At 57.7% G+C, this 13,126-nt stretch overlaps 1 protein-coding gene across 1 annotated transcript; it reads right to left on the reverse strand.

Annotated features, from left to right (window-relative positions):
• Positions 1–3,633: 3,633 nt before the first annotated feature.
• On the reverse strand, positions 3,634–10,641 carry CD300LB (CD300 molecule like family member b). The gene is made up of 4 exons (XM_012935725.2): positions 10,516–10,641; positions 6,096–6,428; positions 4,279–4,366; positions 3,634–3,766 (listed from the first exon to the last, which is right to left on the reverse strand). Exons 1-4 carry the CDS (start codon positions 10,631–10,633, stop codon positions 3,634–3,636), a joined length of 672 nt encoding a protein of 223 aa, XP_012791179.2. The 5' UTR covers positions 10,634–10,641.
• Between the last annotated feature and the right edge of the window lie 2,485 nt (positions 10,642–13,126).

Consider the following 13,126-nt stretch of genomic DNA (forward strand, 5'->3'; position numbering starts at 1 on the left):
CTTTATTAAATTTTTTTTTACAAAAATCTAACTTGTTCTGTTTTTTTGGGGGCCACACTGGCGGTGCTCAGGCCTCACGCCTGGCTCTTCATTCAGAGATACTCTGGCAGTGCTCACTGGACCCTCTGTGGTACTGGAGATGGAACCCAAGTCAGCCGTGTGCCAGGCCAACCCCTCCCCGCCGTGCTGTCGCTCCAGCCCACGAGCCCAAGTCCTTGAGAAAAGCGCCACCCTGCTGCACAGCATCTTTCACGAAGGGAGCAGTCACTGGCCAGCAGAGATGCGCAAGCCCCAGAGATTTAGTTGTGGGGGGGGGGCTGCGGTGCCCCTCCAGTTTCATCTATGCGGGGGTTTCCTGGGAAGCAGAAGGTCACCCGACTGTGGACAAGCTCCATATCCCTGCAGCAGCAGGACTGTCCCCAGAAGGGACCCTAGTCTACCGTCAAATACTCCACCAGGGTACAGAAAGTTCTCAAAATCTGTGCAGCCAGGGCCAGAGAGATAGCACATCGGGGAGGGCGTTTGCCTTGCACTTGGTCGACCCAGGTTAGATCCCCGGTATCCCATATGGTCCCCCAAGCACCGCCAGGAGTAATTCCTGAGTGCAAAGCCAGGAGTAACCCCTAAACATCGCTGGGTGTGACCCCAAAAAGCAAAAAAAAAATCTGTGCAGACATCCGGGTCTCCTGAGACTCAGCCTCCACGCCCCAAAGCTAGAGCCAGTGGCTGGAGCGATAGTACAGTGGAGAGGGTGTTTGCGTTGCACGCAGCCAACCTGGGTTCCATCCCTGGCATCCCATATGGTCCCCTGAGCACAGCCAGAAGTCATTCCTAACTGCAGAACCAGGAGTAATCCCTGAGCATCGCCGGGTGTGACCCAAAAAGCCCAAAACAAAATAAAAAATCAGCCCCGGGGCTGGAGAGATAGCACAGCGGGTAGGGCGTTTGCCTTGCACGCGGCCGACCCGGGTTCAAATCCCAGCATCCCATATGGTCCCCTGAGCACGGCCAGGGGTAATTCCTGAGTGCAGAGCCAGGAGTAACCCCTGTGCATCGCCAGGTGTGACCCAAAAAGCAAAAAAAAAAAAAAAAAAAAAAAAATCAGCCCCCAAAAGCTATAACTGCCCTCCTGCCTGAGGCAGGTCCACCCTTGCCTTTGGCCCAGTGTAGTGCCCTCACTCTTCAGTGATTGGTCAAAGGGTGGGGCATCTGAATCTGAACCAGCCAATGAGACTCAGGGCAGGGCAGGTGGGCGGGGCTCGGGGAACTTGGGCGCTTCCTCTGTAGTTCAGCTGTGGCTGTGACCACACAGAGGTGACTGGACAGTGTCGAGGCTGTGAGCAAAGGGCAGGAAGGAAACTGCACCGTTCTACCCTAACAACACCCCGAAGACCCAGCCAACCCCCTACATATACAAAATGAAGAGATTGCTGCCAAACCTGAGAGAAAGCTGGGGTTACTCAGAGGCCGTAGTGTGCCAGCCAACTGCAGAGTTTGGGGGAGAAACACACTTCCAGGGTTTGAAAGTGAGATGCAGAAGCTGAGCCACCTGTGCAGAGCAGCAGAGCTGGGGCCAGAGAGGGAACTCAACAGGCTGAACACAGGGTTCACCTGTGGGAGCCCCGGGCGTGGTGGTCCCCAGCATCGTCTGGTCTCCTGAGCACTGCCGGAAGTGCCCCCAAACTGGAAAAAAGACCAGCAAAGTTAAATGATCTACATTCCCCTGAAGAGGGTAGAGGGTAAGGTGGGGATCGCGTGCTTGGGGCCACAGGAAGTGATTTTGAAGATAATACTGAAAAGGCAAGAGAAACCGCTCAGCCATAGAACACAGGACTCCCATGAATAAAGACTCAGCATCTTAATAACGATGATGATAATAACATGATGAGAGTGATATTATGGTTAGAATAACAATAATGGTGCTGATGATAATGGCAATAATGCTGATAGTAATAATAACGATGGAGATAATGTGACGGTAATGTCTATCTCTAAATTGCGGTGTCAGGGAGTCGGGGAGATAGCACAGCGGGGAGGGCACTAGCCTTGCATGTGGCTGACCCGCGTTCAGTCCCCAGCACCCCAGATGGTCTCCTAAGCCCCACCAGGAGTGATCCTTAAGCAAAAAAAGCCAGGAAGAAGCCCTGAGTACCGCGGGGTATGGCCCCAAACCCAAAATTAAATAAATAGACAAATTCTGGCGATCGGATGAACAGGAGCCAGCAATCACATAATCTCAACCACATCCTTAACCGTGACGATGGGGCTGGACACACCCTTCCCACCTAGTGAGGAAGCCCCAGCACCAAAACTGCTGGAAACCAGAGCCATAGCACAGCGGGGAGGGCGCTTGCCGTGCATGTGGCTGACCCAGGTTCAATCCCATATGGTCTCTGAGCACGGAGCCAGGAGTAACCCCTGAGCACCGCTGGCTGTGGCCCCAAAACCCAAAAAGAATATTTATAAAACAAAACAAAATGGTCCTGCCAGTCTCAGCCCTTGGTGCCAGGAGCCCTTTTTGTGCACGGTTAAGCGGGGCTCCGGGGGACGCTCAGTCTGGTGCAAACACGGCGTGGGGCTGGGGAGGCAGCTGAGGCGGAGCAAGGCCTGTGTTCCTGGGACTGGGGGTGGCCTGAACTCGTTACCAATGATAATATTTATTATTAATTATTACTCACACAATAACAGGAGACGGTTCACGGTTCACGGTAATGTTATGATTCTATTATACAATTATAATGGTGTTTGCATCAATAGTAATTCAATGACAACCATCCCATGTAATGCATTGGATTTCTGTTTTTTTTTTTTTGTTTGTTTTTTTGAGGGAGAGACTTTGGGTTCTTTGGCATCTTCAGAAACAGCTCAACTCGCTGGGAAGCAGAGATGGCTAAAGCAGCAGTTGGACACGCCCACGGTGTGTGTGTGTGTGTGTGTGTGTGTGTGTGTGTGTGTGTGAGAGAGAGAGAGAGAGAGAGAGAGAGAGAGAGAGAGAGAGAGAGAGAGGAATGCTGGGGAGCAGGCTCAGGTGTTCCCTTGCTGTCCGTCTCTGTCTTTGCCTCTCTATCTCTCCCACTGTGTTAGTCTGTCTTCGTGGTCTCTCTATCCCTCTCCGTCTCTCTTTCTCTCTCTCTCCCCTCCCTCTCTTTCTCTTTATCTCTCTGTGTCTCTCTCTGTTATCTGTTTCTCTGACTCTCTCCCTGTTTCTCTCTCTGTCTCTACCTTTCTCTGTCTCTGTTGTCTCTGTCTCTTTCCCTGTCTCTCTCTGTCTCTTAATTTGTCTGTCTCCTCATTTAGCTCCCTGTTTCTCTATCTCTGCCTACCCACTCTGTCTTTCCCCCTGTCTTTATTTCTGTATCTGTCTCCCATCTCTCTCTCTCTGTCTCTGCCCCACGCGGCTACCCTGCTGACCCCAGTCCCTGGCCTGAGTTCCCAGCTTTGGGGTCACTCGGCTGTGGCTGGAACAGCAGAAAGGGGTGAGTTTGCGCTGCAGGTGCCCCGGAGGTGACGAGGGTCTTCAGATCCCGCTCAGTCTCTCTCCTTCCCGAGCTTAGCGGGAGCACGGAGCACCCGCCTCCCCTGCCTGTCGCCGTGTCCCTCGGGTTTCTCGTCCATCTGGGGGCCAGGCAGGGTCTATACGTTCATGTAGAGGGACTCCTCGCACTCCTCCTGGGGTGTCTCCGGGGGCGCCTTCAGCCAGAGGATGGCGCCCACCAGCAGCAGCAGGATGGGCACCTTCAGGAAGCCCAGGAGCAGGTAGTGGGTCCTGCGGGGTTGGGCAGAGCGGTCAGGGCCAGCAGCCTCCGCTGACCCCCAGGAACCCTCCCTGTGGTGCAATCACGGGGCTCCCCAGAGGCCCCTCAGCTCTGGCTTTGCATCCGATGCAAATGTTTTGGTTTTGGTTTGGGGGCCACTCCTGGCAGTGCTCAGGGCTCAGGGGACCACATGGGGTGCCGGGGTTCGAACCTACAGACCCCTACAAGGCAAACTCTCGCTCTGCCCCCTGCCTTGCACTGGGGCCCCCTCCTGTCCAGTGGCCACTACTGGATGACACCCGTCACCCCAAGGATCCCCAGCCGGCCACCAGCTCGCTCCCCATACTCAGCCGCTTCCCCTGGACCCGAGTGGACAGATGGCTCCAGGCGAGACAAGGACAGGGCGGGCGGGAGCTGCTGCGGAGGGACACGGGCAGGGCGGGTCTCCGTGGACTCAGGCACAGCGCAGGGGGTCCCCGGCTCAGCCGCCCCAAGGGCAGACCCGGACCTCACAGTCACTCACCGGGTGGACACGCCTGAGGTGGCGGCTCTGGGGGTGTCGGTTGCTGTGGAGTGCAGGCGCCTGTTATGCTTTGGGGTGTGGGTGGCCACTGTGTGGAGAGCAGACACGGGCTGGGGTTTGTGCTCCGCCTCCGTCACTCACTCACCCTCCTCCTGACACCCCCCGCACCAGCATCAGGATGCCCCTGCCCTCAGACACGCCCCTGCCCTCAGACACGCCCCTTCTGTCAGACACGCCCTGCCTGACAGACACGCCCCTTTCTGTCAGACACGCCCCTTCAGTCAGACACGCCCCTTCTGTCAGACACGCCCCTTCAGTCAGACACGCCACTGCCCTCAGACACGCCCCTTCTGTCAGACACGCCCTGCCTGACAGACACGCCCCTTCCGTCAGACACGCCCCTTCTGTCAGACACGCCCCTTCAGTCAGACACACCCTTGCTCTCAGACACGCTCCTGCCCCTCAGACACGTCCCTTCCCCTCAGACATGCCCCTTCCGTCAGACACGCCCTTGCCCGTCACACGCCCCCTTCTGTCAGACATGCCCCTTTCTGTCAGACACGCCCCCTGTCCTCAGACACGCCCCTGTCCTCAGACACGCCCCTGTCCCTCGGACACGCCCCTGCCCTCAGACACGCCCCTGCCCTCAGACACGCCCCTGCCCTCAGATACTCCCCTTCCGTCAGACACGCCCCTGCCCCTCAGACACGCCCCTGCCCTCAGACACGCCCCTGCCCTCAGACACGCCCCTGCCCTCAGACACGCCCCTGCCCTCAGACACTCCCCTTCCGTCAGACACTCCCCTTCCATCAGACACTCCCCTGCCCTCAGACACGCCCCTGCTCCTCAGACACGCCCCTACCTTCAAACACGCCCCTACCCGTCAGACACGCCCCTTTTGTCAGACACTCCCCTGCCCTCAGACATGCCCCTGCTCCTCAGACACGCCCCTGTCCTCAGACATGCGCCTGCCTTCAAACACGCCCCTACCCGTCAGACACGCCCCTTCCGTCAGACACGCCCCTGCCCTCAGACACGCCCCTTCCGTCAGACACGCCCCTGCCCTCAGACACGCCCTGCCCTCAGACACGCCCTGCCCTCAGACACGCCCGGCCACCTCACTTCTCCCATCCGGTCTCAGAGGAAGCCCCTGTTGATTCTGGGGAGCAAGACAGCTTCCAGCCTCTTTCACCGACCCCCGGGGGGCTTGTCGGGAGTGGGGTCCCTAGTTCTCTCTGCCCCAAAACAGTTGCTCCAGAAATGGGCGTCAGGCAGTGAGGGGAGAGGCTGTTGACCGTGGGGGGGGTCTCCCGACCCCGCAGTGTGGAAGCCGGAGAGGGAAGAGCACTAAGGCTGCTGCGTGGCCGGCCTCAGCTCAGCCCGTGGCAGCACCAGGAGCACCCTCTGAGCACAGAGCTGAGAGTACCCTGAGCACAGAGCCGAGAGTACCCTGAGCACTGCCCAGGGTGGCCCCCACACAGTGAATGACAAACAAGGAGGCCGAAACCGCCTCTGAAAGAAACTCGGGAGACCCGGGTCTGGGCGGCTGCTTTGTGGGTTCCCGCACTCACAGCCTCTGCCTTTGAGTCAGCCCTGGGTCTGGAACCTTCTATAGCTCCCCCTCCCCGCAAGAGATCGGGCCCAGGTCCTCACCCATCCAATCCCAGCAGAGCACCTTGGGGAGTCCGCAGGGAGATAGGGGTGCAGGGCTTGGCTGCTCTGCCTCAGTTTCCCTCCTTGTCTCGCTGGGTCTCTCCTTCGCCCGGGGGGTTGACAGAGCCCCCCTCTTTGCTCTTAGCCCGCGGGGAGGCTCTTACCTGGGTCCACGGTCACCGTGACGCGCACGCCCCCCTCGGAGCCCGCCTTCCGGATCCCGCACCAGTACGTGTCTGCGTCTTCGGGCCGCAGCTGCCACATGGTCACGGTGAAGGCGCGCGCCCCCAGCTTGTCCCTGATGGCCACGCGCTCGCCCTGCGCCTGGCGCCCGAAGACCCCCTGGGTCTGCACCAGGACCCTGCAGGTGTCCCAGTGGGCCCCGCGGCACCACAGCTTCCCGTGCAACCCCCATCGGGGGCTGTAGGGGCACTGCACGTCCAGCGAGCCCCCCTCGGCGCCCCTCACGGTCCTGGGGTCTCCGGTGGAGAAGCAGCCTGTGAAGTACAAGTGGGAGATGCAGCGTCTGCCCCGCCCCCGCCTTCCCCAGATGCTCAGGGACCGGATGGGGCCGCCCCCCCAAACACCCCCAAACTGGCTCCTGGCCTCCACCTTCTCTGGATCCCCAGTGATGAGACTTAGGGCCCTGGCCCTCTCCCTGGGCGTGTCCCCTCCTGATTTCCTGGCACGTCCATGGCTCCCATCCAATATTTGACGATTTGGCCACAGAATCCTGCTTTTTTTTTTTTTTTCTTTTTGGGTCAGACCCAGCGTTGCACAGGGGTTCCTCCTGGCTCTGCACTCAGGAATCACTCCTGGCAGTGCTTGGGGGACCATATGGGATGCTGGGGATCAAACCTGGGTCAGCCGCGTGCAAGGCAAACGCCCTCCCCGCTGTGCTGTCGCTCCAGCCCCACCAGAATCCTGCTTTTAATTCGAATTTGTGCTCTGTTGGTAAATATCTAACGGCCCCCCAGCATTGTGGGGGGAATCTCTGATTTGTTGTATTTGCCAATTTTCATGATTGGTTTTTGTTTTCCTTGGTGGGGGTGGTTAGCATGTTCTGGGAAAAGCTTAGAGGTCTTCCTGGAGGTGGTGGAAGCAATCAGCGTCATTCCCAGCAGTGCTCTGATGGTCTCGAGGTGCCAGGGACTGGCCCAGGGCCCATGTGTGCCAGTCATGTGCCCTCTGAGTTGCCCCTGCAGCCCTGTTTCTGTCGCTGGCGGATTTCAGGTTCTCATGCAAGGGTGAGGAGTGGGGGGTGTCCCATGTGCCTCTGTGCGCCCGTGGAGCTGGCACGCGGCCCCTGTATTTGTGGTCCTTTGCTATTTGGGGGGATCGTCCAGGTGATGTTCAGGAGGATGTGGGGGGCTTCAGAGTCAGTGATTTTTGGCCAACAGGATGCAGTGCTGGGGGCTTCGGGAGTCACCTGATGGTGTGGGGGCTTCAGGGGTCACCTGATGGTGTGGGGACTTCAGGGGTCACCTGATGGTTTGGGGGTTACAGGGGTCACCTGATGGTGTGGGGGCTTCAGGGGTCACCTGATGGTGGAGGGGTTTTGGGGGTCACCTGATGGTGGAGGGGTTTTGGGGGTCACCTGATAGTGTGGGGGCTTCAGGGGTCACCTGATGGTGGAGGGGTTTCGGGGGTCACCTGATGGTGTGGGGGCTTCAGGGGTCACCTGATGGTGGAGGGGTTACAGGGGCTGCCTGATGGGTCAGCGGCCTCCAGGGCGGCTCTGATGGTGCTCAGGGAACCATGTGGTGCCGGGACTGAACCCGGGCAGCCAGGCGCGTGCTAGGCTGTGCGTCTCCTCTGCTGAGGTCTGCGTAGTTGCCACCAGCAGGAGGAACTTCACACTCACAGCCGCCCCCGTCTCAGTCTTGCCCCACAGTGACAGGCGGGAGCCGGTCTGGCCGCTCGTCTCAGCCGGAGCTTCTGACGGGGCTCCAGAAGCTTCGCTGCCTGGCCAGGCACCAGAGTGGCCCTGCCAGCTCCGCAGGGGCCTGTGGGAGCATTTCAGGACCCTCCCTGCAGCCCCGCTTTATTTTGAACCGCATCAGCATTCTTTGGATATACTTTGGATGCTTTGAATATATTCTGAACTGCACTGTTACTTCTCAATTCCCTTTCTTCTCCCTTCCCTCCTTTTTTTTTGGGGGGGGTCACACCCGGCAATGCTCAGGGGTTACTCCTGGCTCTGCACTCAGGAATTATTCCTGGCAGTGCTCAGGGAACCATATGGGATGCTAGGAATCGAACCCAGGTCAGCCGCGTGCAAGGCAAACGCCCTACCCGCTGTGCTGTTGCTCCCTTCCCTCCCTTAATGCTGCAGTGACCAGTGACCAGGGATCTGCCCCTCCCCGGGGATGGGTCAGGCACTTGGTCATAGCACCTATATGTTTGTTTGTACATTCGCCTGTACAGGCACACCTACCCGTACACCTATCTGTACACCTGCGTGTATATCTACCAGCAGACCTTGTACACCTGTTTATGCTTGTACACCTGCTTGTACATCTTCTTGTTCACCTGCTTGCCAGGGTTCCCACTCATAAAACAACTCCAGGTCATACCCTGGTTCTCAGGGCTACTCCCAGCTCGGTTATTGGGCGGGGGGAGCCTCTCCTCAGATGCTTCAGGGACCAAGAAGTCATGGGGCCCTGGGATCAACCCCACAGACGTGGCCTGAGACACCTGCCAGGGGCCCCCCCTCTTTGGTCGCGGGGCTCTTGCACATTTGGGTTATTGGGCAAGTCGGGGCTATCCCTCAGGCCTCTGTAGAATTTCACAAGATGATGTGAGGGAAGTGGGGCGGGCCAGCTGCCGGGGTGGGGGTGGGGGGCGGCAGGGAGAAAATTCTAGAGAACAGGGCTGCTAGTTTCTGGAGCTGGAGGCAGGGGCCAGCCAATGGGAGACAAGGCTTCCTCCCGGGCCCCCACATTCCGTACAGCGGTCACGGGCACAGTGCGGCCCCCGACGTGCATCTCTCAGCCCATGTTGTGGATTCTGTGAACACTGCATGCATGGGGAGGGGCTGCACGTATGTGCATGGGTGTGGATGCAGCACGTGTGTGCGTGAAGCTGTGTATCGAGAGCACGTGGGTGTGGACGTAGTGTGCATACGTGTGAAGCTGCAGGTCGCGAACATGTGGGTGTGGACGCAGCATGCATGTGTGTGACGCTGCGTGTCGTGCAAGCGTGAGCGTGTGAATGCAGCGTACACATGCATGAGCATCTAGAAGAGGGCCTGGGTGTGGCCGAGCGGGAGAGCGTGTGCAGAGCTGTGTTGGGGTGTGACTGAGTGGGGGCCGGGAACTGTGTTGATTGGAGTGCGTGCGTGCGTGTGTGCGTTTGTGCGTGTGCGTGCGGGCGCGCATGCGCGCTCCAGCCCAAGCATGATTCTTCCGCCCCTGCCTTAGTGGGCTAAGAGGGGGCAGGTGGGTGGGGTTCCTGAGCCCAGGCGGACCTGTGGCCCGGGAGCCTCCCTCACAGTCCCCCATGGGGCTCCAAGGTCAGAAATCTCCAAGGTCCGGGCTGGAGCGATAGGACACTGATGAAGGCGTTTGCCTGGCATGCAGCTGACCCGGGTTCGATGCCAGGCATCCCATATGGCCCGTGAGTAATCCCAGAACTCAGAGCCAGGAGTAACCTCTGAGCACCATGGTGTGGCCCCCAATCAAAACCAATAGAAATCTACCAGAGCAGGCCAGTTCCGGGGTCTCTCACCCTCGTGGCTCACTCGGGTCTGAAGAGGAGACCCCCACAGCTAGAAGGACGACGAGGGGCTCTGGCAGCCACGGAGAGGGGCTCCAGCTCCAGAGGTGCCTTGGCCACCCCTGTCTGCAGGGCGGTCCCTGAGAGAAGACCGCGGGACCCACAACCTCCCACATGCTGCCGGCTTCCCACTGCCCCTGGTGTCCCCGAGTGTGTGTGGGGTGGCGGGTGCCAGGATGAAGACACACACCCTCTCCCACCTGGGAGACCCTGGAAACCCCGGCTCCTGGTCTGGGTCCTGGTGGCGGTCAGTGTGGCCGCTGGCCTTGCTGACCTCACCCAGTGGTTGGCGGGGGCGCCCGGCCAGGGTGAGTCAAACTTCCCACTCCCGGGAATGCGCTTCCCTCACCCCTCAGAGCTCCACCCTCTCTCGGAGACTCGCCTGTGGCTGGGGGTCAGTCCCACTGACATTACTCATCCAACCCCGGCTGGGGGCTCTGCTCTGCCCCTGCCATCGCTGCTTTTGGCCGGGTCCTGCCCTCAGTGTTCCGATAGTCCTGGGGCCAAACTGCGCGTTTTGTCTCTGCCCTGTACGTCCCCTGGGTCCTGAGCCCGGCAGGTCTTGCCGTGCAGTTCCCCAGGTGACTCTCATTCTGGAGCTCTGTGCCCTTTGTCCCTGGGACACCGCAGATGCCCTCTGCCAGTATCAAAGACTCGACCCTCAGTTCCAGCGACCTTCTCCCTCCTGGCAGCCCTCAGCTCCGGCCTGGCATCCAAGGTCATCATCGCCTTTAGCCTTGCTGGTGTCACCCGGCCAGTTGGCCCGAGGTGCCCCGCCCCTGTGCTCCTGAGACTCCAGTGACTCACCTGGGAGGCTGAGAAGGAGAAGAACGGGGGGCAGCCACACGTCCCTGGGTCCCTGCACCATCCTGGCTCCAGGCGCTACCAGCCGAGGTCCCTGGGTCTCTCGACCTGTGCCTGGCATGACCTCTGCTTGTGTGGCCGGCCTCTGGGGTGGCTTCCTTTTATAGACGAGGATTTACTGCCCAGTTATTCATCCCAGACATGGTCATTTCTGGGCGGGACTGGGTGCCAGGCCCTGGAGTACCCGCTCAGCAGGAAAGAGGAAGTAAGGGGTCTGTACGAGGAGGCGGCTGGGGAAGTGGCGCCTGGCCTTATCTGGGTGTCATCTGGGCTGGTGTTAGCTCCGGAAGTGGCTGTCCACGATGCAGCCCCCAGCAGGACACCTCCAGCTCCCCAGGCGCCCACGCGTTGGTGGGGGAGTGGTAGGCACAGGTAGTCGGTGGGTCGGCCAGGCATGGACTACAATCCTGGGTGCCGCTTCCAGACTGAGTGACTGTAGATGACTTAGCTTCCCAGGTCTTAGTTTTTCTACCTGTCCAATGGGTCCATGAGCGTCTCAGAGAATTGAATGAGAAAGTGTGTGTGAAGCCGTGGGGAGAGAGACCTAGGGATGTTAGCTGGGGTCTTGTAAGTCAGGGCCAGAGGCATAGTGTGGCAGGGAAGGCACTTGTGTTGCAGGCAGCCGGCCTGGGTTGGAGCCCCAGCACCCCATATGGTCCCCCAAGCTCTGCCAGGGAGTGACCCTTGGGCACAGAGCCAGGAGTGAGTCCGGAGCACAGCAGTGTGTGGCCCATAAACAACAACAATCAAAAACACAAATACAACCCAACAAACAAGAGACACCCAGGTACTTCCTGTGAACAGAACAGAAAAGCAGTGAGCACACAAGTGCAGGGGACTGTAAGATCCCACCTCCCTGCAGGGGCTGGGTGGAGCAGGGGGTCCCAGGACGCTGGGCCATGTGGCAGGGGCTGGACCACCGGGCTGTGTGCTTTGCTCTAGGACAGTCACAGAGGATGAGTCTCCAGCTCTGTCCCCCTCAGCCCAGCCTCATTGCTAAGTGACACACGAGTCTGTTCCCGGGACGCCGATCTCTCTAGCATCCATTCCTTCTTTCCTAGGAGGACAGGGGTCCCCAGAGTCTCTCCCAGGGGTGCTCAGGCTCACGAGGTACAGGGACTGACTACACGCCCCTCCCCCACATCTACTTGTGCCTTAGCCCCAGCCCCTGAAGTCTGAGGTTATCCTGACCACGTAAGGGGCCTCTGGGCTGGATTAGTCTGTGGATTCTGAAAAGCCTTTCCTTTCTGCTCTAGATAGGGCTCTGGACTTGGAAGCACGGCGCTGATTGGACACTTGGTTACTGAGGCAACACAAGAAACAGAAATGAAGGTAGGAGACGGTGTGTGTGTGGGGGGGAGGGGGGGAGGCGGTGGGGGTGGAACCTTGCAACAGCGCCCAGAGGACCACAGGCGGTTGGTGACTGCACGGCACTCCCCGGGCAAATGACGGGGACTCCCTCAGGTTGCCGAGTTTACTCTGCGCTAGCTCAGCTCCGAAAGGCACAAACGCCGGGCATCGTTTCAATGTCCTGTGGGAGGATCCCGTTTAAGAGAGTAAGACCCGGGGCTGGAGGGGGCAGGGGACAGGGCTGCTCTGCACACAGCTGTCAGCAGGTTTAGTCCCTGACACTGCACAGGGTCTCCCGAGCCTTGCCGGGAGTGATTCTGAGCAGAGACGGGGCTCAGCCTGAGCACTGCTGGGTGTGGCACATTAAACGAATAAAATAAACACATAATATGACACTCCGAACATGTACGTATAACCTGCCTCTGTATACACATGTCTATGTATATTGTGACACTGTACCCACATGTATATGTATAACCCAATATTGTATGCACACATGTATGTACACTCTGATACCCGACATGAATGTGGTTGTACAGCCAAACACAGCAATCACACATGTGTATAGCATGATACTATATACACATGTATAATTTGGTCCTGTATGCACAGCTACATGTATAATATGACAATAATCATGAATGATATCCTGACACTGTTCTCACATGTATATGTACATCACTGAATGACATATATGTACAAAATGGCAGGTGTAACATACAGTCTGACAGTATGTTCACATGCACATGTATAATATGACACTCTATATATACATACATATAACTAGATGCTGAATGACATATATGTACAACATGATTATGACACTGTGCATGCATGTATATGTATAATCTGACACTCCACACCCATATATGTATGACTCTGCATATATGTATTGTAGAATATTTCACTGAGAATGCGTTTTATCTGACAATGTAGGCACTTGTATGTATAATATGACACTCTATATAAATATATGATCTGACACTGTACAGACATGTATATGAACCTGACACTGTCAGCACACATATGTGAAAATATGACCCTCGAACATGTGGGTATACTGTGACACTTCACACACTTGTATGTATATAACACAACACTGTGCTCACATGTACACATAACACAACATTGTGCATACATGTATAAGTGTGCTCTGACTGTACACATGCATGTAATACAGTCCCATGATGAAGAATGACAGTAA

This window comes from Sorex araneus, chromosome 3 (assembly GCF_027595985.1).
Source record: "Sorex araneus isolate mSorAra2 chromosome 3, mSorAra2.pri, whole genome shotgun sequence".
NCBI lineage: Eukaryota > Metazoa > Chordata > Mammalia > Eulipotyphla > Soricidae > Sorex > Sorex araneus.

Coding starts and splice junctions, on each gene's coding strand:
- CD300LB (XM_012935725.2), bottom strand. CDS start 10,633: ATGCCAGGCACAGGTCGAGAGACCCAGGGACCTCGGCTGGTAGCGCCT. Junction 6,429..10,515: donor TCTCCTTCTCAGCCTCCCAG/GTGAGTCACTGG, acceptor TGTACTTCACAG/GCTGCTTCTCCACCGGAGAC. Junction 3,767..4,278: donor ACCTCAGGCGTGTCCACCCG/GTGAGTGACTGT, acceptor CCAACCCCGCAG/GACCCACTACCTGCTCCTGG.